The sequence below is a fragment of the Pseudoliparis swirei genome, chromosome 4, assembly GCF_029220125.1.
Source record: "Pseudoliparis swirei isolate HS2019 ecotype Mariana Trench chromosome 4, NWPU_hadal_v1, whole genome shotgun sequence".
Lineage (NCBI taxonomy): Eukaryota > Metazoa > Chordata > Actinopteri > Perciformes > Liparidae > Pseudoliparis > Pseudoliparis swirei.
In genome coordinates, this window is record NC_079391.1 from 6,751,277 (window position 1) to 6,776,638 (window position 25,362).

The window sequence follows — 25,362 nt, forward strand, 5'->3', positions numbered from 1 at the left end:
TCAGTCTCTCTGCATTTCCCCGTTCGACGGAAGAAACATTACCGTAAATCCCGCAATAGCACGGCCCCCCCCCCCCCCCCCCCAAAATAAAAATAATAATAATAATAATAATGGACTAGCACAATGGCATCCACTCGCTGCGGCTTCCCTGAAGAAACATTACTTCTGTTCCGTCGCTCCGTGTCCATACCCATTGTCGGATGCACTTCTAAAACACGTGAAATCCCATCTGCTGAAATTGAACTTCCTGACAGCCAGGGTTGCCAGGTCTGCGTGACAAAACCAGCCCATGGCCAATCAAAATCAGCCCCAAACCAGCCCAATGGCCAATAAAACCAGCCCAAGAACCAGCCCAATATCAGAACTCAAAATATGCCCGTGCCAAACCATATCACTGCTTTTAAAGTCCAACAGCATTGCTATCATTGCCAAACGTGTCGTAATATCTACAAAGTAACACCAAATATTTAGCATGCCAGCATTAAAAGCAGTTTTCCCCTAAACTAACAACAGAAGTAGGTTGCATTTGCTGACGTAAAGCCATCAAGCAATTAATGCGGCCGTGTCCTTCGGCTCATATCACCGTGATGCAGAAGGTTTCTGTAAAGAGATCTAGAATCCACGCAAAATCCTCTTACTTCTAACAGCTCGATTTCACGATAGCATGGAGCTACGTGTCGCTATTTCCGGAAACGTTCTCAGTAGCCGATTCCTGACGAAATTAGGATTATGACTATTTCAGTTGGCATTTAAACTGTGGCGAAATGGCTTGGTGAGTATTATAGCCCAAGTCGTGTTCTTTAATTTAATGCTATCATCAATATATTCGCTCACGTTTATTAGTGTTTCGACAGCGTAACAACAATGTCCAAAAGTTCCCCCAATCGGAGGACTTGGGGCTTAAATGGATATCGCCGCCAGTGGCTCTCAGACACCGCCCTTCTTTACCACGGATTCATCATAATCTGCATTGGACGGGAATCTTAATCAGAAGCTCTCAGGCCTCGGGAAAGCAACAGATACACAAATGTAATGTTACGGAATCAGTCGCCATCATTTCTCAAACAATGGAAAGAAGAAGAGGAAAAAGAGAAGGAAAAAGAGGCGAGAGGAGGAAGGAAAAAATAAGAGGCGAGAAAAAGAGGAGGAACAAGAAGAAGAGGAAAAATAGAAGGAAAAATAAGAGGTAGGCTAAGAGGAGGAAAAAATAGAAGGAAAGCAATCGCATATAACTCATGGACGAGGGCCTTCACCCCACTCCCAGCATACCTTAATCATAACGCCCAGGCTAGCATCAACCATACCATGCATCATCACTCATACAAGCAGGGCGCACAGCCATCACAGGTCACAGCACTCATCCAAGCAGGGCTTGCAGCTATTAGCCATCACAGGCCACAGCACACATACAAGCAGGGAACGCAGCCCATCAGTCATCACGGGCCACAGCACACATAAGAAGAAAAAAGACAGAAGAAGGCTGAAGAGAAGAAAGAAGAAAAAGAGAGAAGAGAAGATGAGAGGAAAGAAAAGAAGAAGAAAAAGCCACTCATTCAGCAGGGCACGCAGCCCATCACCCATCACAGGCCACAGCACGCATAAGAAAGAAGACCGAAGAGAAGAAAGAAAGAAGAGAAGAGGAAAGAAAAGAAGAAGAAAAAGCCACTCATTCAGCAGGGCACGCAGCCCATCACCCATCACAGGCCACAGCACGCACCCAAGTAGGGCACGCAGCCCATCAGCCATCACTGGCCACAGCACTCATACAAGCACGGCACGCAGCCCATCAGTCATCACTGGCCACAGCACAAATAAGAAAGAAGGAAAAAGATAGAAGGATGAAGAGAAGAAAGAAAGAGAGAAGAGAAGATGAGAGGAAAGAAGAGGAAAAGAACCACAAGGGCACTCAGCCGTCACAGGTAACAGCATGCACCCAAGCAGGGCACGCAGCCCATCAGCTGTCACAGGTTACATCATTCATCCAAGCGGTGCACGGAGCCTGTTAGCCGTCACAGGTAACAGCACGCACCCAAGCAGGGCACGCAGCCCATCAGTCGTCACAGGTTACATCATCCATCCAAGCAGTGCATGCAACATGTTAGCCATCGCAGGCTACTTCATTTATCCAAGCAGCGCACGCAGCATGTTAGCAATGGCCGGCTACACCAGCTCACACAAACAGGGCACGCATTCCCCAGCCACGGCCGGCTACATCAGCCATCTCAGCAGGGAACCGCCCTCCAGCAACTGCGGATCACCATATAAAGTACCCTGACTAGTAGAATCAGAGTGGGGAAGTGGCTCATACATGGGTCATATCTGATATTGCAGGAGCACCGGGCATTCTTTCACGGAATCCCATGCATGCAGCAGCATCGGCCAGCCCTCAGCAGAATCGTATACACAGCAGCAGCACAGAGCATCCTCAACCGAATCGTATTCACCGCAGCAGCATCGGCCATTCCTAGCCGAACCGCATACATTGCTAAAGGACCGGGCATCCTCTAGCGGAATTGCTCACATTGCAGCAACAGTGTAACGGCTCTCAAAAACAATGCATCTAAATCTCTTAACCCACGTTGCTATCAAGCATGTTTTCCTGTGTTTCCGTTAGGTCATCTCTCCCGGGCACCTCGGTATCGCTTCTGATGGCTTTACCACGCCACGTGCCGGAATGAAGAGGATATACGTCCAGGAGGAAGCAAATTATGCGAGCAAAACAGCAGAACGGGCGGAGAGGATCGAGTTCAGGGAGACGACGATGCAGGAGATACAAATGCCAACCGAATGGCAGCTCACGCTAAACAGTCGTGCCAATAACCAGCATAACGGGTCCCCACACATCGCGCCGCTATAGCCGGAGCCAACAGAGCCAGCCATAGTCTTGCTACTACGCCTACTACTATTACATGCTACCACATCTACCGGCATCGCATCTAAAGTCTCAAACATCAGGTTCGCTCATGCACATACTGGTGGTGGTGCCCAAACTGCAGCTATCAAAGCCACCGCTGACCATTAGCCAGTACGGCATCCACATTGCAAGTAGGACATTGACAGCTAAAAGTGCAGCCTTGTCATCTGGTGCCTGTTCATGTTCAACTCATTCACGGTAAAACGCAGATTCTAATCACTCAACTTCAAAGTTCTGTCATGCTTTACGTTATGCTTCATCTCTCAGCAGCTCATGTCATCATTCACCACCAGCCCATTCCGGATCAGTGAGTAAACATTCTTTTGGGGGAGATTGTAAGTCGCGGTCTACCTTCTTTTGGGGATCTATCTCGTTGCTGAGCAGGGCAGTCAGCCCTCAACTACAAATCTCCCCGTAGAGTCCAAGCGCCAAAGACTCTGAGACTTCACCATTGCGCATCACATGTTAAACAATAAACATCCTTTACTAACACTATTCAAGGTCTTACCTGATTGAAATGAAGCTTCGCGTAAGTTCAGACAGGAAGACCATATCCCTCACACCAGCCTTTCATCCCTCAGTCCGATAAGCATTTCCCACTCATTACTTACTCGCCGTCGTCAATCATGACTCCAGCTGCGCAGATCAGCTGGTCCACTCTATCCAATAAGCGGGGAAATGAGGACATGGCAAGCCAATCGCCTCGCTGCTGTCTCACTCAAATATGACCGTCTCTCTACCTTCAGTTCATTCAGGTTGCTGTCATGCACCCCTCCACCACCCCATCTCCAGCCAGTCTTCAAGGATCCATCAGCTTCAACTCATCATTCCATCAGCTCATCAGCCACCACCAGGTCTGGACTCCACGGGGGGGATCTATCTCGTGGCTGAGCAGGGCAGTCAGCCCTCAACTACAAATCTCCCCGTAGAGTCCAAGCGCCAAAGACTCTGAGACTTCACCATTGCGCATCACATGTTAAACAATAAACATCCTTTACTAACACTATTCAAGGTCTTACCTGATTGAACTTGATGTTAAACTCAGACAAAACCGAAGTAATTTTGCTCGGCCCTGAGCACCTCAGAGATCAATTATCTAGTGATGTGGTTTCTGTAGATGGCATTGCCCTAGCATCCAACACCACTGTAAAGAATCTCGGCATTATCTTTGATCGGGACTTGTCCTTTAACTCCCACGTAAAGCAAACCTCAAGGACTGCATTCTTTCATATGTAATATTTCAAAAATCAGGCACATCTTTTCTCAAAAAGATGCAGAAAATTTGTTTCACGCGTCGGTTACTTCTAGACAGGATTACTGCAACTCCTTATTATCAGGCTGCTCTAATAAGTCTCTTAGGTCCCTCCAGTTGATCCAGAATGCTGCAGCTCGTATTCTCACTCAAACTAAGAAAAGAGATCACATCACTCCTGCACTAGCTGCTCTGCACTGGCTCCCAGTAAAATCAAGAATCACTTTTAAAATTCTTCTCTTAACGTACAAAGCCTTGATTGGTGATGCACCATCATAGTTTAAGGAGCTTGTAGTACCATATTGCCCCACTAGAGAGCTGCGCTCACTAAATGCGGGGCTACTTGTAGTTCCTAGAGCAGGGGTGCTCACACTTTTTCAGCATGCGAGCTACTTATAAAATGACCAAGTCCAAAAGATCTACCTACGGAGGGGGGGGGGGGTGCAAGTGACTGTTTTTGCTCCATCCCGATGCCTGCGGAGAGCCGAGAAGTGTTAACGCGACACGTAGAGACAGAAATGACGGCTGTCTAGTTAGTTTAATAAAAGAACAAAGACGTGCTCTTTCAGAGAAGGGACCATACATTACTTCTGCTGTAATCTGGCACTATAGAGAAAATTACAGGGTGGCAGGCGGAGATTTCAGGGGGGCGGGCCAATTTTTTTTAATGTCATGCGATCTACCAATACTTCGCAGCGATCGACTGGTAGATCGCGATCGACGTATTGAGCACCCCTGTCCTAGAGTCTTAAAAAGTAGGATGGGAGCCAGAGCCTTCAGTTATCAAGCTCCTCTTTTATGGAACCAGCTTCCACCTTCAGTCCGGGAGGCAGACACAGTCACCTCATTTAAGAGTAGACTTAAGACTTTCCTCTTTGACAGAGCTTATAGTTAGGGCTGAATAAGGTTTGCCCTGGTCCAGCCCCTTGATATGCTGCTATAGGCTTATAGCTGCTGGGGGATGTTTTAGGGTACACTGAGCACCTATCTCCTCTTTTCTCTCTCCTTATGGATGAATTTGTATCTCTCTATTGCACATTACTAACTCTGCTTTCTCCCCAGAGTCCTTTTGACTTCACGTCTCATAGGGTCCGATGACCCTATGAGACGTGAAGTCTCATATATCTTATCTGCCTGATGGATCATCGAGATCTGGATCGGGAATATGCCTACCACCTATGCCATTGCCCTGTTGAGACTCCGCCCACTCCTCCTCTCATCTGCCTGATGGATCGTGGAGGTCTCCATCGTGGAATATGCCTACTACGAACTATTCATACACTCTGTCATATTCATTGAATGTGTTTTAACTCTAAATCTGTCCTTCTGGTCACATGACATCTATTGTTCTGTCCATCCTGGAGAGGGATCCTCCTCTGTTGCTCTCCTGAAGGTTTCTTCACTTTTTTTCCCCGTGAAGGGTTGTTTGGGAGTTGTTCCTGATCTGATGTGAGGTTTTGGGACAGGGATGTCTATATGTACAGATTGTAAAGCACTCTGAGACAAATTTGTAATTTGTGAAAATGGGCTATACAAATATACTGAATTGAATTGAATTGCATGCTGGTCGAGGGGCGTGCCTGTGATTTGCGGAGCAGAGGGGAGGCGGGGTTAACCTGTCGGGAAACGGAAGTTAGTGGTGGTTGACGGGAACCGTTGTTGTGTTAATGTTCGAGCTGTTGAGAGGAGCTGTCTGTCTGTGTTGGTGGATGCCCAATAAATTACTGGTTGATAACGTCGTCCCGTCTCCGTCCCATAAGTGCCATTATGTCCGAGACAGACGTTACACTATTATGAGGGAAAGACGGGGCTACGGAAGCTTAGGAGGCACAGAAGAAGTGAAACTGTTTTTAAAAATAATGCTAAATAATTAAAAAAACTCAATGAAATAAAATTCACACACACTCAATAATATATATATATATTAGGGCTGTCCGCATTAATGCGTTAATCTATGCGATTAATTTGGCCGCAATTAACGCACTAAAATATTATTACGCAATTAACGCAACTTTTTTTTACTTCCGGTCTGCGTTGACGTTTTTGCACTCCTCTGAGTGTCAAGCGGCGGCAGTGCGGTTTGACACTGTTTCCGTTTTTAAAACTATTATTTCTCAGCATAAATACGGAGCAGAAATCAGTTTAAACTCGTGGATTAATAAATCGGGTCTCCTCCTCCGCTCCTTCCTCCCGTCTGCTCCTCCTTCCTCCCGTCTGCTCCTCCGATCCACAGAGAGACAGAGGGGCGACGTGTCGGGTGAAGCGGCGCGGAAAGAACTCGTCACACGAAACCCTTCACCGTGATTCATCAATCCGTTTGTCTGTCAACATTTAGCTTAAAAAACAACCAATGAACACTCAGTAAATCACAATGGACCTCCCCACCTCACAGGTGAGGCTCATTAGCAACCTGTCAGTCAGAGAAGACAGAGAACACGGCGCGAGGACAATGTGCCTCATTATATAGAGCTGAGATTGTTCTGGGATGTTTGATGTATAACACGTGGGGATGTGTCATGCAAAAGACTTTAAAAGGTACATTTAAATTTGTTTGTAGAATGGAGAAAATGCCCCCAGACTCCAGAGGGTGAACAGGACATATTTGAATGTCAGTCAGTTTACCAAGGCCACATGTTCTGCTGCTGTTCAATGTTAAAGATGACAGGACCAATGGGGTCTCAAATGCACCTTTTTTTCTTACTAATCTGGATGTTTCACTGAAGAAACAATTTATCATACACGATATTAAATACCTCGCTGGCACTTTATAGGTAGGAGCCTCTTTGAAAACACAGCTCTCTGTGAAGCTTTGTCTTTAAGAAAAAGAAGAAAAAAAACTTTTAATCGCGATTAATCCCGATTAATGAATTTCAAAATGTGCGATTAATTAGTTAATTTCTTTTAATCGATTGACAGTGTATTATGAACTCTAGATTAAAATAATAAAAATGTTGCACAGGATAGAATATCACAAACATGTGTTAAATTGTCCAATCGCGTTGCACACTATGGTACCAACGTCAACATCCAAATAAAAAGTAATCCACACCCAGTCCAGTAAGTGGCAGTAGTGCGCCTATAAACTGGTTTGTCAACCACCATTAACGTCCAAAGAAAAAGAAAGACAGCGTTAATTTTTATTCTGACAGCGGTCAGTTTGATGAGTGGAGGAAAGTGAACATGTAAACTAGTCACTAATATTAGCGCTAATACTGTTGACAATGCGCTTGGGAGTTTGTGAAATGTATCTTATCTGAAGATCGAAGTTAACGTTAACATGATGAATGCTGTGCCGGGTCAAAGTCGTAATGAGTAATGGGAACGTGTACATGCTAATTTGAGGTGATAGCATTAACCTAGCTAACACTAGCTACCTTAGAAGACCGCTTTTATAAAGTTACCCATGACACAAGGCTAGCACTATAGCTATTTATCATGACAAAAAATAGAAAGTGGGTTAAGTCACTACATTCAGGAAGAGTGTTTGACAACGACTATTGAGCAATAGTTTGAGGATGGTGTACAAAGTTTTTTTTTAAATAACCCAAAGAAAAGAAGTATTAGAAAATGCATAATGAGGGCCTAGATGTTGATCTCTCAGCATCAATTTTCCATATCTAAATAGTTATGTACACAGTGATCAAGTTGGAATATTGTTATTGTTCAGAGATGTAATGTATAGGTATGATACTGCCGTAAACACATCCTCTTAGCGATTTACATTGTTCCAGATCAATTGGTGACATTATGTTCTTTTTCAGGCTGATCAACCGAGTACAGATGCAGCTGTTCCAAGTGGTCAGTGGGAGGTATGTGTTGCCATGATAATATATTTTAATAAAATAGATAATATATAATAATACAATATATATAGAATAATGTAGCCCTGTCTACAAATTAGGATTCAAACTTCAAGAGGAACACTCTCTGTGACACCCAGAAAACTTATTGTGAAGATAAGTGTCAGTGATCTTGTGGAACGAAGGGGATTGTGAGTTAATTCTACCTTTTTCCCTGACTTAGAGTTTATATATATATATATATATATATATATATATATATATATATATATAGAAAACCATACAAGCTACTCTGGAATAACCTACTCACTGATGACAGCCAACAATGGAGTAACCACAACATAGTTATTAGAACTAGATCATAAAAGACCTTTTTCATCTGTTACGCTACATTATATAATAATGTATCTACGTATTATATAAAAAATCTAGAAAAGTATTCCTGGATTGAAGGATGTAAAAGCATGTTTGTCTTGGAGTGGATTAAAAATCCTCTATTTAGTAAACTGTAACATGGTTATGTTTAAAATAATGTTTTTATAAGGCACAAATGATGACAAACTGTGTTCGAGATCCAAAGAAAAGATCAATATGTTTGCTATTGTGAACAAACAAATAAACATTTGGGGACAAGTAACTCTTGAGGTCACAAAGACCTTTAAAAAAAAAAGGTGACCTGATCTAATAGGACATGTGTCTGATGTTGTCAAGTTGCCAAACCAAATCCTCTCCCTGAATAATATGGAAAAAGCTTTTAAGTGGCTGTTGAAAAGTTGTGAAGCTGTAATTGGTGGTTGTTCTGCCTCAGAGGAGGTAAAACCATCAAGCCTAGTCACATATAAATGTGGCAGCAAATACACTTTGATACTGTCCAGGTCAAACTGCTGTTGAAACATGGCGAAGCACTGGGGTGTCACCTCTTTTGTGGCACTAGCACTGCTAGCATGCTTAGCTGGGACAGAGGTAGAAGCTCAGGTCAAAGGCCTGTCGAGTCCTTCCATAAACCCCAATCCAAAAGGTAGCTCTGTTCCATTATCTGACCGTGTCGATCGTGGAGGTGACGGCGGCCATCCACGGCCGGCCACGGCGGTCGTCCATCTCGGCCGACCATGGCCGTCCACAGAGGCCGTCCTTGTCGGCCTTCCAGCCTATGTCGACCCTCTACCGGCGTCCACGTCTACGGCGGTTGCCAACTTCATCCACAGCCACGTCGTCCACGCCCTTGCCAGCCACGGCGTCCACATCGGCCACGGGCACGTCGGCCACGGCAGCTACGGGCACGTCGGCCACGGGCACGGCAGCTATGGGCACGTCGGCCACGGGCACATCGGCCACGGGCACGGCGGCCACCTCGTCTTTCCAAGTCATCCACTACATCCATGGTGGCCGTCCACGACCGTCCACGGCAGCCGTCTTTGGCGTCCAGTGAGGCCATCCACGTCCATCTTTGGCGGCGTTGTGAGGCAGCCGGCCAACGCCGCCCATGGCAACGATCCACGGCCGGCCACGGCCGCCTTCGGCATCCACGGCGGCCACGGTGGCGACGGCCATGACGGCCGTGACGGCCGCGACGGCCGCGACGGCGCTGATGGCGCTGACGGCGGCCTTGTCTTTGATCAGCATCAGCAGCAGAACCCAACAAACTCACAGACGCCACTCGGACCCATTTTTCCAAACAATCCTCCTGCCCAGAGTTGTGACGTGCCAAAAAACACGAGAATCACATGTGGACTTCCTGATATCTCTACTGAACACTGCAAAGAGATAAACTGCTGCTCTGATGGACGGCACTGCTTTTATGGAAAGGCAGGTGAGTTTTAAAAAGAATGTCATGCAATGGACCGTAATGGAGGTATTCTCCATATTTAACATGTCAATGTTTGTTTTTATGCCACCAGTGACCGTTCAGTGCACCAAGGATGGCCAGTTCATTGTCGTAGTGGCGAGAGATGCCACTCTGCCCAACATTGACCTTGAGTCAATCTCACTCTTGAGCAAAGCTCCAGGCTGTACACATGTTGACTCTAATTCAGACTTTGCCATCTATAACTTTGGTGTTACCGCATGTGGCACCGTTGTTTCGGTAAGAACTTGAGTTTCTCAATTTTTCGACCAGTTAGATAAAGTTACATTTGTACCACATTTTGTCATTTTCTTTTACCTTTTGCAGGAGGAGCCTGGTGTTATAATCTATGAGAACAGAATGTTCTCCTCATATGAAGTGGAAACCGGGAGTTTAGGAGTTATTACCAGAGACAGTCAATATGAGTAGGTGATGCTTTTTTAAAGTACTTTAGTAATATCTACAGATCTGACTAAGCAACATAATACCTGTTTTCTCTTTTTCAGGTTGATCTTCCAATGTCGGTACATCGGCACCACTGTTCAAACTGTGGTTGTAGAAGTATCACCGTTACTAGATCCTCCTATATCAGTTGCTGCTGTGGGACCCATCAGAGTAGAACTGAGGTTGGGTAATGGACAGTGCATTTCAAAGGGTTGTGTTGAAGGTAAGTGAATGTCGGCCTGGCCAAGCTGCTGTGTTTGTAGATGGCTGTCATGCTAACTGGTCCCTGCTCTCACAGAGGATGTGGCCTATGCTTCGTACTACACTGATGCTGACTATCCTGTCAGTAAAGTACTGAGGGACCCTGTGTACGTGGAGGTTCAACTCCTTGAGAAGACAGATCCCAACCTTGTCCTGACTCTTGGTCGCTGTTGGGCAACCACAAGCCCCAACCCTCACACTCTGCCCCAGTGGGACATTCTGACAGACGGGTAAAAACTAAAACACCAATTACACACACTGTCCTGTTTATGACAACATGACCAATCATTTTTGTCAGAGTTTACATTTCTGCTCATTAGGAGTAGTGAAAGAGAAATGAATGCTATGAAAACACTCACTTCCTTTTTTAATTGAAATACAGAGGAGTTGTCTTCATGCCGTTTCTTTTCATCCAGGTGTCCAAGCAGGAACGATAAATACTTGTCTTCACTGGTTCCAGTCGGTTCCTCCTCTGGTCTGCTCTTCCCCAGTCACTACAGACGTTTCCTTTTCAAAATGTTTACCTTTGTTGACCAAACGTCATCGAAGTCGACCAAATCTCAACCCTTGAGGGAACAGGTAATAATTGAATCCATTGATAATAAACTGATCCAACAAATATGTTTGTATTGCTCTGCTTACATGGTTTTCTTTGTTTAGGTGTACATTCACTGCAGTACAGCAGTGTGCACTCCTGTAATGGGATACTCCTGTGAACCAATGTGCTACAGAAAAAGTAAGAGATGAATTTATAATCTGCAGAAAGAAAGGAGCAATATGGAATCAAGTCTGACCCCGTTTGTTTGTCTGTTTTTAGAGAGAGATGTCATGGATGTGGCCCAGACAAGTTCTCAGCCAAAGGTCGTGGTTTCTGTAGGACCAGTGGACATGGGTGCGTCTTGGCAGTAAACAGCAGTGTCAAACTCAAATATTTGTCCGAGATCATGAAGTAAAGGATTTGCATATGACAGACTGTATATTGTAATGATTGCAAAAAGATTACAACGTGTGCTGCAGGAAGAATGAAATTGATCCCGAAAGTATTGTAGACACCATTGTATTAAAATATATTGGCTTTGATTTGCTGTAAATCTTTTGCTAACTTGTGTGCATCATACTTTTTGTTTTATTGATTATTAGTGATGCTCTCACAAACTGTTTCCACTGGCAGTAATAATTCATGGTTCTTCTGAAACAAAACAAAATACAACAAACATTTCTTTAGATAGAAAGATAGATTGATATCACTATTTTTGTGTCAGCACATAAAGTGCCCAACCCTCATGGGGCAAAGACACCAACAGTGCAGCTGCTGTGGACACATTTCATATAGTTTCATTCAATTAGAAATGTACAGGTTACTTCACTGCTATATCTTAAACAAAACATTCTGCCTTCTCTCCCAGGCTTGGGAAATAAAAAGATTCCTTTACTGAAGCACAATTTAAGTTTTCCCAGTTAACTAGTTAAGACATATCAACATAAACTGAAGTCCTTTTACTAAACACTACATCCCTTTTGTCCTCGTCGATAGGACAGTAAAACAAAATGTGAACCTCATTCTCAATGTCCCTGATCTCACACAGCAAACAGACTGTGTCCTCTGGAGTGGAAATAAAGCCACCAGTCTCTAAAACTAATGGTAATGTTCCCGAGCGTAACTATGCACATCGGGATCTTTGTCTTTTATTTAAGTTCTACTTCACATAAAGTTCTGCACTGAAGTTATTCTTTATGAGACAATGCGTTTGTAACTTTAGTTTACACCACGTAGATCTTGTTTTTTTTAATGGTCTTTGACCATAAGAATACGATGTATGATTTTTTAAATGGGTGTAGTTGTAGTTGGTGTATTATTTGCTACTCTTCAGTTGGATGCAGAATTTGGGAATTTGTTCCTGGGGAAGGAAGACCTTTCTTCGGAAATGAGAAGGACATATTGTTTTCTGAAACTACTGAAAGAGGCTGCACTTAAAAATGACCCTGGAAAATGACTGCATGATAAGGGGATGTAAGCTACAGTATTAGAATGTTATAATGGGTATTTTCAAATAGATTCAAATCTTTGTCATGAAAGATGACTTAACTATATATTTCTTTGGATCAAATGTGTGTTGTTCTGTTCTCGCTAAAGGTTGTTGTTCAAACGTGTTCTTCAGCTAAACAGCCAGCTTAACAATACATTCTCCAGCACCGTATTCTCCAAGGAACAGACAGATGTTGTATTTGGCAGTTTTAATGGAGGAAAATGTAATAATTTGTAAAACTGAAAAAGAGCACAACACACATGCCTGTTTATGATATACCTAGTGAAGCTATCTACAAACACCAGTAGGTATTGCTAGAGGGCACATAACATATAGAAATAAACTGGTTCCGATGTGTATTATGATACTCGAGGGATCTCCTGTGGGAGCAGTGGGAGTCCACCAGCCCAAGCTTGTGTTAAGGACCCCCCAGGACAACAGCTCAGAACATCAACAGCAAAAAACTACAAAGTCGCCATCCCTCTTCAAGATGAGGGTTTGACATGTACCATTGACAAGTTATTCAAAGTTTTCTGGGTTTGCAACATGGCATATTCTGCCCAACTCGAATCTCAATAGTTTCTTTGAGCATGTTTATGACATGCCCAACTCATGTGGGGGAAGAGATCTTGTGGAAGTCCATGCATTTTAAGATGAACAGATTTATACAATTGTATGTAGTCAAAACCACTGTCAAAGAACTTTCCATAACTAATTATTACACCAGACATCTCCACAGGCAACACACTATGGCTGCAAACCCATGGCATTTGGAACAAATCGTCAATTTCATTAATGTGTCAGGATGTTTCGGCCATGGACACTCCTACATTCCATGTCATTTAGCTGATGCTTTTATCCAAAGCAATTTATAATCCGGTTACATTCATACACTGTAGACACAGCTACAGGGAGCAACTCAGGGTTAAATGTCTTGCTCAAGGGATTGAACCGACAACCCCCTGATTGAAAGACGGACCTGCGAACCACTGACCCATAGTCACCCAGCACAAATCTTAATTTTTCAGACCACCATAACACTGCAGCTACATTTGTTGCCAGGTTAGCAAAGACTGAAAGTTATGTATTTATATGTATTGACTGTATTTTGTGCATTAAATGTTGGTTTACAGTTGTCGTTTTTAGAAAACAGATCTGTGAACATCTGTCAAATGTTTTTATGAGATGAAATGAATGATATTTTGCCAGTCATCAAATTGTTTCTGAATTACCTCAATTTGAACTAGTTCTTCAAATATCACAAACAAGAATAAATGAGTTATTTATTTATATTCAATGACTTTATTGTGTGTATAAATTTTTTTGTTTACAGCGCAGTGACAACAAGCCCAAGGGAAGGACAGCTGAGGCGGCTGTCAATTTGCCCAACACGTGAAGAAAGAGAATGTAGGGCAACCGCCTGCCACCTCAGAAGAGGGAAAGATTGAATAGGATGTCGTCGACACGCTGGCGTGACGGACAGGCACTCATAGTGGCTGAATCCAGAGCTACACCGATGAAGGTTATGGTCTGAGAAGGGCTCAGAGAGCACTTCTGCTTGTTCAACCTGAGGCCCAACAGGGCCACATCAGATAGAAACATGATCGCTAATTCCCTCGGAACCACTTTCCTTTAGTGTTCAGGTAACCTGTAGGGTCGCGACCGCACCGCCACACCCGGAGAGAACACATCAGCAAACTACTCTTGCAACTTGGCGATGTCTGTTCTCTGGGTCCCAGAGAGACGGTCTTCACAATGGAGCGAGGCCGGATTGGTGGATTTTGGGACCTCAGGTCCCAGCTCCTCTCTCCCCAGCTTCAACACTCCTGCCCTGATGTTTGAGGGACCCCCTCCGTGGGGCTGGTGTTGGCTGCATCAGAGCCAGCGTGCTGCCGCTGTCTCCCTGACCGCAGGGATAAACCGCCAGGTTGTCCTCTGCCAGAGAGATGGCAGCCTCCAGTGGCGTTGGGCCTGCGACCCTCCTTTGCTCCCGGGCTACAGCCACCTCGTCGTGGCGTCCCTCAGCCGTTGCGCAGACGCAAAAGGTCGGTCATCAAGCCCCAGCGTGGCCTCGTGGAACCTCCCCCGGTGATCCTCCGGAGTCAGACCCAGCCGATCCATCATCGCCTTGCGCATGTCCGCGGAACTGTAGCGAGCTGCCGGGGGAAGCCCCAGGGCCGCATTCTGCGCCTCCCCGGTGAACAGGGGCAGGAGGCGAATCGCGCACTGCTGCTCTGGCCAGCCGCATGCCTCGGCTACCGTCTCGAAAGTCTCTAAAAATGACTGCACGTCATCCACCGCCGTTATTTTCTGCAGCGCCACCCCAGCCAAGGGGAAAGGGATCGGCGATCGGAGTCTGCCTCTCTGCATGGGGCCAGGAGTGTCCCCAGTATTTGCTGGTCCGTCTCCGCCTGGTCCCGCTGCATTGCTGCCATCCCACCCAGTATCTGCCCCAGCGTAATCACTTGCTGGGTCAGCAGATCTGGATATTGTGAGATGCTCTCCATTTGTGGTTTAAAAAAAAAAAAAATTGAATTTTTAAAAGGGGCCCCACGTTGGGCTCCAGTGTAACAGGTTGGTGGCGGTCACAGGTAGGTATCTCCCCCCAAGCACCAAAGGATGAGCATTCACAAATGATATATTCTGTAATATGCTTTATTTCAGTAGACTGTGCCCCAGCTCCGCACTCTCTCGCTCCTTCTTCTGTTGCTTTTTATAGCGGTTGGCAAACATCTTTCGGGTGAATGACCGACACCCTCTAATCTGGAGTGTATTCTTAATGAAAGTAACTATCTTATTATAGAAAGAAAAGAAATAAAACACCTCTCGCTCCTCAGTCCCGACTCCTCCTTTATGGGGACAGATACACACACACAGATTGGCTTCAGGTGGGCTGATTACCAATCAGCCACCAGTTGAGCCTAATTAGACACTGTTCCCTGAACCACCCCTCCTGCCCCACCCACTCTGCAGCCAAGTCTAAACACCCCCCACTGCCACAGCCAGATTTATCTCTTGGGGCCCCTGGAGCAACCGGGAGCCGGCTTTTGTATTGGGTTGGATCTGGTTGGCCTGACGGGAGGAGGTCAAGCCCACCGCCAAGGTGTTCCATCTCTGCCAGTCTAGCAGCCCTTACTACGTAAGTCATAATGCTGCAGTCCATGCACAGGTTTTCTGAGAGGCCCTCCCTAAGGGGCTCGAGGCCAAGGCAAGAGGGGCAAAGGTCATGGCCATCCTCAGGCTGGAGAGGGGCCATACAGGTCCAACAGCCGGCAGAGATGAGCATAGCCACGACTCTGGAGGGACCCTGCTTTCCTAGGGAGTAAGGACACTCTCCTTATGGTACGTACACACCAAAAGTGACGCTCAACGATTTGCCGTGTTGACACCAAAAGCGTTGCGAAGCTCCGTGAGGGGCGGGGCTTATCTCTGTGTCTCGTCACCGTTAAGACCGTTATCATTTCCTTCATCCACCAGGGAAGAACTAACAACTAGTTCTGCTATATATTTGTTGAGGACATCCCACAAACGTCTGAAACAGCTAACGCTCTAGTGTTTGGGTTTATAACATTATCATCATATATATTTATATATATATATATATTAATCGATTCGTTGTTGCAGCCCTACAATACATTGCAGCTCCCCAGGTGAAATTTAATGATACACCAGACGCAACACTAGAGTTCGGGATCTTTGTTTCTCGCCTTCTCTTTATGTTGAAGAGAAGTATTAAATTAATTTGGAATGTTCAATTTATGTGTCTGAACTCAATTTTAAATCTCTAATACACAAATAACCGCAGTGGTAGCTCTTCTGCTAACACAGAAACAAAAGACAACAAACTACACATACAGTTAACTCTGAAATCAACAACATTAAACATTTGGTCCATTAATAGACGAATGACGCAAGACATTACAACACACTCACGGCTCGTATCACGGTGCTAGCTCAAATGACCGTGGTGTTCAAAGACACCCACACCACAGAGCACGAAAATAACGAAAACAAACATCATCTCTGGAACAATGGACAGACAACAAATGCTATAGAACATGGATCACAACGGAACGTATCCCGATAGGATGGTTCCAAAAACGACACGCATTAATAACTCCTTAATCGCCTCACAACGCGCAGCGCATGGTGACAAAATCAGTTAACATCATACATTTTGACATCACCATCGGCACATTTAGTGACATACAATACATTTATATACTTCTATGTGCTCATATTAGTGAACATCTTTTGATAGGTTGACATAGAAACAACATTTATAACACATTTACTCACACGGGAAAACCACCAACATGCCACCAGTCAGTCACGTGACACACTCGTTAGGTCCTACTGACTTTCCCTAAAATACAGCGCCCTCTAGTGGCTTTAATGGTTACCACCTCTTTCCCACTAGGTTACATATATATATATATATATTTATATATATACATGACATCACCCGTAGGCTCACACAGCTCGGTCACTTCTTTAACAGGGCAAACCTAAAAAAAGTCATGCCGAACTTTCACCAGCACATTACGTGTGCTACCAGAGGGGAAAGAACGTTGGACCACTGCTATACGCCATTCAAGAGAGGCTACAAGGCTGTCTCTCTCCCTCCGTTCGGCAAATCAGACCATGCCGCCATTTTTCTGCTTCCGGAGTATAAACAAAGGATCGCGCGGGAAGCGGTAGTGACGAGGGACGTAATGCGGTGGTCTGACCAATCAGAGGCTGAGCTACAGGACGCGCTGCGTGTCGTCGACTGGGACATGATCCAGTCCAGTTCCAGTGATGTCAGCGAGTTTGCGGAAGTAGCAATGAGCCTCATAGCAACGCTAACGGACACCATCGTCCCCACGGTAAAAGTTAGGGTCTTTCCTAACCAAAAGCCGTGGGTTGATAGATCCATCCGTGAAGCTGTGAACGCCCGTACTGCTGCCTATAACTCCGGTCTTGTATCCGGCAACATGGACGAGTACAAGGCAGCGGTCTATGGACTGAGGAGGGCGGTGAAGAAGGCCAAGAGGAGGTACCGAGACAGAGTGGAATCACAGATGGAGCAGCGCGACACCAGGCGCCTATGGCAGGGGCTACGGACTATCACAAACTACCAGAGCAGACCCAGCGCAATGGTGAGTGCCGACGCATCCCTAGCGGACGACCTGAACTCATTTTATGCACGGTTTGAGGCTAGCAACAACAGCGCTAGCTCGCCGGCTAACAACAACACCGTTAGCGTAGCCGAGGTGGGTTCTACCGCTGGGGATGAACACACACTCTCTGTGACAGAGCACAGTGTGAGGAGGGCTCTGTTGAGGGTGAACACCAGGAAAGCTGCAGGTCCAGATGGCATATCTGGGCGAGTACTGAAGACCTGTGCTAACCAGCTAGCTCCAGTGTTCACCACAATATTCAACCTCTCCTGGCTGAGTCCGTGGTCCCGCCTGCTTCAAGAGATCCACTATTGTCCCTGTGCCCAAGAATGCTTCTCCAGCATGTATGAATGACTACCGACCGGTGGCCCTCACCTCGGTGGTCATGAAATGCTTTGAGAGGCTGATAAAGGACTACATCTGCGCCTTCCTCCCTTCCTCCATGGACCCGCTGCAGTTTGCTTATCGCCCAAACAGATCCACGGATGATGCTGTCTCCCAGGTACTGCACACCACTCTCTCATCTGGACAGCCAGAGGGGCTATGTGAGACTGCTGTTCATTGATTATAGTTCAGCTTTCAACACCATAGTCCCTCCAGACTGGCCGGCAAGCTGATTGAGCTGGGACTGAACACCCCTGTGTGCTTGGATCCTGGACTTCCTGACCGCCAGGCCACAGGTGGTCAGGGTGGGCAGACACACTCCAAATCCTCACCCTGAACACAGGATCCCCCAGGGTTGCGTCCTCAGCCCCTACTGTACTCCCTGTACACACATGACTGTGTGGCCAGGTTCAGCTCCAACACCATCATCAAGTTTGCGGATGACACAGTGGTGGTGGGCCTGATCTCCGACAACGACGAGAAGGCCTACCTGGAGGAAGTTGCTGATCTGTCACTCTGGTGCCAGGACAACAGCCTCATCATGAATGTCACCAAAACTAAGGAGCTGATTGTGGACTTTAGGAGGGTACAACAACAGAGGACGTACTCACCACTGGGGATTAACGGGACTACTGTGGAGAGGGTGAGCGGTATAAATACCTGGGAGTCCACATCACCGAGGATCTGACATGGTCAACAAACACAGACACTCTGGTGAGAAAGGCAAGGCAGCGCCTCTACCACCTCAGGCAGCTGAGGAAATTTAAAGTTTCCCAGAGGATCCTTCAGTCCTTCTACTCTGGAGCTGTAGAGAGCGTCCTGACAGGAAGCATCACAGCCTGGTTTGGCAACTGCTCCGCTCAGGACAGGAAGGCTCTGCAGAGAGTAGTGCGTCGGCTGAGCGCACTATTGAACTACACTCCCACCCTGCAGGACTTGTACACCAGGAGGTGCAGAACCAGAGCCGGCAGGATCATGAAGGATCCTCACCACCCCAACAACAGACTGTTTCAGCTGCTGCGGTCAGGCAGGCGCCTCCGTAGTCACGCTGCAAGAACAGAGAGACTGAGACGGAGTTTCTTTCCTCAGGCCATCAGGATTGTGAACTCCGACCTCACCAGGACCCCCACATAGACCCACACAACTGCCCCTCTTAGGCACACACACACACACACACACACACACTTACTGTAAATATTGTGTTGTTTTTTATTTGTAAATAGTGTGTACTTGTTGCCCTTGCACATTCCTGCTGAGCATTGCCACCTTCATTTCACTGCACACCCTGTGTGTGTATGTGACAAATAAAACATCTTGAATCTTGAATCTTGAATCTTGAATCTACCGATTAAGTTAACTGTTACGTCTGAAAGACTTCCGCTTCCAGCGCTACGAGAGCAGAACATCTAAACGTGTGTTATTGTGTTCATAACATTATTAGCTTTCTTGTTCTGATTCAACAGCGGCAGGACAGCGATGACGGCGAGATAGCGAGCACGCCGCTATTGCGGCCCGGGTCCTGTGGGACAGGTCAAATACAATACACAATACAATGGCCTCCATTAGCTTGAGCGGAGACACTTTGCTTGCTATGCATGGTGGCAATGCTACCAAGGTCAACGCACACGCTATCCGAATCGCTACCGAGAGCCGGTCACGCCTGTGTAGCAGCCTAGCTACGCCGAGCGGACACGCTCTCGTTAGCATACAATTAGCAGGAGCGGGAGTGCTCTGCCAACTGTGAAATACGCAGTCATAGACAACAATTGTATTCGATCTAACCCGATTGATGCTTCACGGTGAAGGTGCACTGGTAAAGAGAAAAGATAGACCTGTGCTTTCTCCGGTCCGGCTCGATGGTCCGCCGTAGAAAAAAAGCGCATTCTTCCTCCTAAGAGGGACAGCATGTCGTAGCCTTTGGAGGGCAAGAGATGGCAACTCCGACCAGTTGGTGACAAGGCTACCTGCAACGAGCTTCAGAGATAAACTTCTGTACAATTTCAGCTTTAGCTGATGCTAACGTAGTGAACTCGTTAGCCTGCGTAGCGAGTAGATGAAAAAGGACTGATTTCGGGATGACACCAGAACTTATACCCGGCTGGGGGTCATCCAAGGTCACAGTTGATTTTGTTGTAACTAAGACTCGACCTGCGTATGCGTGAGACGGAATATATCCAGTGCTAAGCACCGCCTCTGGAGGTCAGGAAAATTTAAATAGAACACAACACACACCCTTTGAGAAACTGATCTCAGGCCACTGCCTTTACTACTGTGGGACACACACTCAGGAGGGCGTAAAAATGCAGGCACTGTGACAGCTCGCCACTCACCACCACGGGCACATTGCTGGCTCTGCAGTTGAATTAACCTATATTGCGTGGATACTTTAAATGCACAAAGTTAAAAAGAAAACAACGTGCTTTAAAATAGAAGGTACTTTCATTATTAAAAAAGTGGAAGGGCAAATGAAAGTAAACATCATTTTGTTTTTGGCCTACTTGTAAATAAATATCAATGTATAATAATGTATTTTGCATCTGTTATAGAACCATTTAAAAAAGGGTTGGATACCATTAAAACACCAGATAAAAGGGACTAAATAAGAGGCACATAGCTTTTATTGTATTACCTACATTCTATTGGAGGCACCGCCAGTTAATTCAGTTTCCCGAATAGTAGAGTAACAGTTGTAGGACACATTAGATTAAATTAGAAAAACGGGTAACCGCGCCATCACTTTTAAAACTGTACCCAGGACCATAGTACTATTACACCTATCAATTCACATTATCTGGTATAGATACATTGGACGGTGTTACATATGTATCAGAAATGCATAGATACTCGTATCAGATATTAGGCTGATATTTGTGCAAATGGTATAGCATTAAATAAAGATGTATTTATTTATGTTAAGTATGTAACACTTTAGTAGGCTTCACAGCACTGTCGCCTCACAGCAAGAGGGCCGTGGGTTCAATTCCCGGTCGGGGCGGTCCTTCTGTGTGGAGTTTGCATGTTCTCCCTGTGGCAGCGTGGGTTTCCTCCGGGTTTTCCGGCTTCCTCCCTCAGTCCAAAGACATGCAGTCAGGTTAATTGACCTCTAAATTGCCCATAGGTGTGAATGTGAGAGTGAATCGTTGTATGTCTCTATGTGTGCCCTGAGATGGACTGGCGGCCTGTCCAGGGTGTCCCCTGCCTTCGCCCTATGTCAGCTGGGATCGGCTCCAGCGCCCCTGCGATAAGGATGAAGCCGTATTGAAAATGGATGGATGGATCGATGGATGTAACACTTTAATTATGTATTGCTCATGGAAGCATGTTGAATCTCTTTTGCTCCATATTGTAATATTTTAAAGGTTGAGCAGTTGAGTGCATCTCATCCAAGTAGTCAACTGGAGGTATGTGATACTAGTGTCAGATATCGGGCCGATACCATGGTAAAACGTCCTAATGTTCAATTTGCATAGTGGGGGGTTGGTTTTTGTGTCAGAGAACTTTAGGACCATTGCATGTAAAACGGAATATGTTCTTTGTAATTTGCCTTCCCAGAAGACAAATTGATGGTGCGCACAAATTTCATGCAGCCAGACGGACAGCGCTCATTGAGAACAAGGCCACAAGTGTACTACACAAATATGAAAAATCAGGAAGACATCCAGAAAACTTTTTGTGAAGATAGGTGTCAGTGATCTTGTGGAACGAAGGGGATTGCGAGTTAATTCTACCCTTTTCCCTTACTTAGAGTTTATATATATATATATATAGACACCATACAAGCTACTCTGGAATAACCCACTCACTGACGACAGCCAACCATGGAGCCACCACAACATTGCACTAGTTATTACAATTAAATCATAAAAGACCTTTTTCATCTGATACGCTACATTATGTAATAATGTCTCTACGTATTATAAAATATATCTAGAAAAGTCTTCCTACATTGAAGGATGTAAAAGCATTTTTGTCTTGGAGTGGATTAAAAACTCCTCTATTTAGTAAACTGTAACATGGATATGTTTAAAATAATGTTTTTATAAGGCACAAATGATGACAAACTGTGTTCGAGATCCAAAGAAAAGATCAATATGTTTGCTATTTCGAACAAACAAAATAAACATTTGGGGACAAATAACTCTTGAGGTCACAAAGACCTTTACAAATAAAGGTGACCTGATCTAATAGGACATGTGCCTGATGTTGTCAAGTTGCCAAACCAAATCCTCTCCCTGAATAATATGGAAAGACATGACATAATACCCGCTTGAAGCTTTTAAGTGGTTGTTGAAAAGTTGGGAAGCTGTAATTGGTGGTTATTCTGCCTCAGAGGAGGTAAAACCATCAAGCCTAGTCACATATAAATGTGGCAGCAAATACAGCTTAAGTTGTACACTTTGATACTGTCCAGGTCAAACTGCTGTTGAAACATGGCGAAGCACTGGGGTGTCACCTCTTTTGTGCCACTAGCACTGCTAGCATGCTTAGCTGGGACAGAGGTAGAAGCTCAGGACAAAAGGCTGTCCAGTCCTTCCATAAACCCCATTCAAGCTGACTACAACATCCACGGCATATACCCCGTCATCTACCCCGACATCTACCCCGGCTTCTACCCGACCACCTACGACCGCAGAACATACGGCCACGGCGGTGGTGGTGGCACCGGTGGTGACGGCGGCAGCGAACCTGGCGGCCGAGGCGGCCGTGGCGGCCGTGGCGGCCGTGGCAGCCGTGGTGGCACTCATGCTCCCGGCCGCGGTGGAATCGGCGGCCACGGCGGCCGTCATTCTGATCAGGAGCAGCAGAACATTTTTCCAAACAATCCTCCTGCCCAGAGTTGTGACGTGCCAAAAAACACGAGAATCACATGTGGACTTCCTGATATCTCTACTCAACACTGCCAAGAGATAGACTGCTGCTCTGATGGACGGCACTGCTTTTATGGAAAGGCAGGTGAGTTTTGAAGAGAATGTCATGCAATGGACCGTAATGGAGGACGCAGAAAAGCTGTTCTCCATATTTAACATGTCAACGTTTGTTTTTATGCCACCAGTGACCGTTCAGTGCACCAAGGATGGCCAGTTCATTGTCGTAGTGGCGAGAGATGCCACTCTGCCCAACATTGACCTCGAGTCAATCTCACTCATGAGCAAAGCTCCAGGCTGTACACATGTTGACTCTAATTCAGACTTTGCCATCTATAACTTTGGTGTTACCGCATGTGGCACCGTTGTTTCGGTAAGAACTTGAGTTTCTCAACTTTTCGACCAGTTAGATAAAGTTACATTTGTACCACATTTTGCCATTTTCTTTTACCTTTTGCAGGAGGAGCCTGGTGTTATAATCTATGAGAACAGAATGTTCTCCTCATATGAAGTGGAAACCGGGAGTTTAGGAGTTATTACCAGAGACAGTCAATATGAGTAGGTGATGCTTTTTTAAAGTACTTTAGTAATATCTACAGATCTGACTAAGCAACATAATGCCTGTTTTCTCTTTTTCAGTTTGATCTTCCAATGTCGGTACATCGGCACCACTGTTCAAACTGTGGTTGTAGAAGTATCACCGTTACTAGATCCTCCTATATCAGTTGCTGCTGTGGGACCCATCAGAGTAGAACTGAGGTTGGGTAATGGACAGTGCATTTCAAAGGGTTGTATTGAAGGTAAGTGAATGTCGGCCTGGCCAAGCTGCTGTGTTTGTAGATGTCTGTCATGCTAACTGGTCCCTGCTCTCACAGAGGAAGTGGCCTATGCTTCGTACTACACTGATGCTGACTATCCTGTCAGTAAAGTACTGAGGGACCCTGTGTACGTGGAGGTTCGACTCCTTGAGAAGACAGATCCCAACCTTGTCCTGACTCTTGGTCGCTGTTGGGCAACCACAAACCCCAACCCTCACACTCTGCCCCAGTGGGACATTCTGACAGACGGGTAAAAACTAAAACACCAATTAAACACACTGTCCTGTTTATGACAACATGACCAATCATTTTTGTCAGAGTTTACATTTCTGCTCATTAGGAGTAGTGATAGAGAAATGAATGCTATGAAAACACTCACTTCCTTTTTTAATTGAAATACAGAGGAGTTGTCTTCATGCCGTTTCTTTTCATCCAGGTGTCCAAGCAGGAACGATAAATACTTGTCTTCACTGGTTCCAGTCGGTTCCTCCTCTGGTCTGCTCTTCCCCAGTCACTACAGACGTTTCCTTTTCAAAATGTTTACCTTTGTTGACCAAACATCATCAAAGTCGACCAAATCTCAACCCTTGAGGGAACAGGTAATAATTGAATCCATTGATGATAAACTGATCCAACAAATATGTTTGTATTGCTCTGCTTACATGGTTTTCTTTGTTTAGGTGTACATTCACTGCAGTACAGCAGTGTGCACTCCTGTAATGGGATACTCCTGTGAACCAATGTGCTACAGAAAAAGTAAGAGATGAATTTATAATCTGCAGAATGAAAGGAGCAATATGGAATCAAGTCTGACCCCATTTGTTTGTCTGTTTTTAGAGAGAGATGTCATGGATGTGGCCCAGACAAGTTCTCAGCCAAAGGTCGTGGTTTCTGTAGGACCAGTGGACATGGGTGCGTCTTGGCAGTAAACAGCAGTGTCAAACTCAAATATTTGGCCGAGATCATGAAGTAAAAGGTTTGCATATTACAGACTGTATATTGTAATGATTGCAAAAAGATTACAACGTGTGCTACAGGAAGAATGAAATTGATCCCCGAAAGTATTGTAGACATATTTGTATTAAAATATATTGGCTTTGATTTGCTGTAAATCTTTTGATAACTTGTGTGCATCATACTTTTTGTTTTATTGATTATTAGTGATGCTCTCACAAACTGTTTCCACTGGCAGTAATAATTCATGGTTCTTCTGAAACAAAACAAAATACAACAAACATTTCTTTAGATAGAAAGATAGATTGATATCACTATTTTTGTGTCAGCACATAAAGTGCCCAACACTCATGGGGCAAAGACACCAACAGTGCAGCTGCTGTGGACACATTTCATATAGTTTCATTCAATTAGAAATGTACAGGTTACTTCACTGCTATATCTTAAACAAAACATTCTGCCTTCTCTCCCAGGCTTGGGAAATAAAAAGATTCTTTTACTGAAGCACAATTTAAGTTTTCCCAGTTAACTAGTTAAGACATAACATAAACTGAAGTCCTTTTACTAAACACTACATCCCTTTTGTCCTCGTCGATAGGACAGTAAAACAAAATGTGAACCTCATTCTCAATGTCCCT

General features: G+C 45.2%; 2 protein-coding genes across 2 annotated transcripts; both read left to right on the plus strand.

The window, feature by feature from the left end:
- Positions 1-8,845: 8,845 nt before the first annotated feature.
- On the plus strand, positions 8,846-11,594 carry LOC130192511 (zona pellucida sperm-binding protein 4-like). The gene is made up of 8 exons (XM_056412553.1): positions 8,846-9,776; positions 9,865-10,049; positions 10,137-10,234; positions 10,316-10,476; positions 10,552-10,744; positions 10,931-11,093; positions 11,175-11,250; positions 11,332-11,594. Exons 1-8 carry the CDS (start codon positions 8,861-8,863, stop codon positions 11,421-11,423), a joined length of 1,884 nt encoding a protein of 627 aa, XP_056268528.1. The 5' UTR covers positions 8,846-8,860; the 3' UTR covers positions 11,424-11,594.
- Positions 11,595-22,493: 10,899 nt separating this feature from the next.
- Positions 22,494-24,871, plus strand: LOC130192512 (zona pellucida sperm-binding protein 4-like). The gene is made up of 8 exons (XM_056412554.1): positions 22,494-23,040; positions 23,141-23,325; positions 23,413-23,510; positions 23,592-23,752; positions 23,828-24,020; positions 24,207-24,369; positions 24,451-24,526; positions 24,608-24,871. The coding sequence occupies exons 1-8, from the start codon at positions 22,518-22,520 to the stop codon at positions 24,697-24,699; spliced, it is 1,491 nt and encodes a 496-aa protein (XP_056268529.1). The 5' UTR covers positions 22,494-22,517; the 3' UTR covers positions 24,700-24,871.
- Positions 24,872-25,362: the final 491 nt, after the last annotated feature.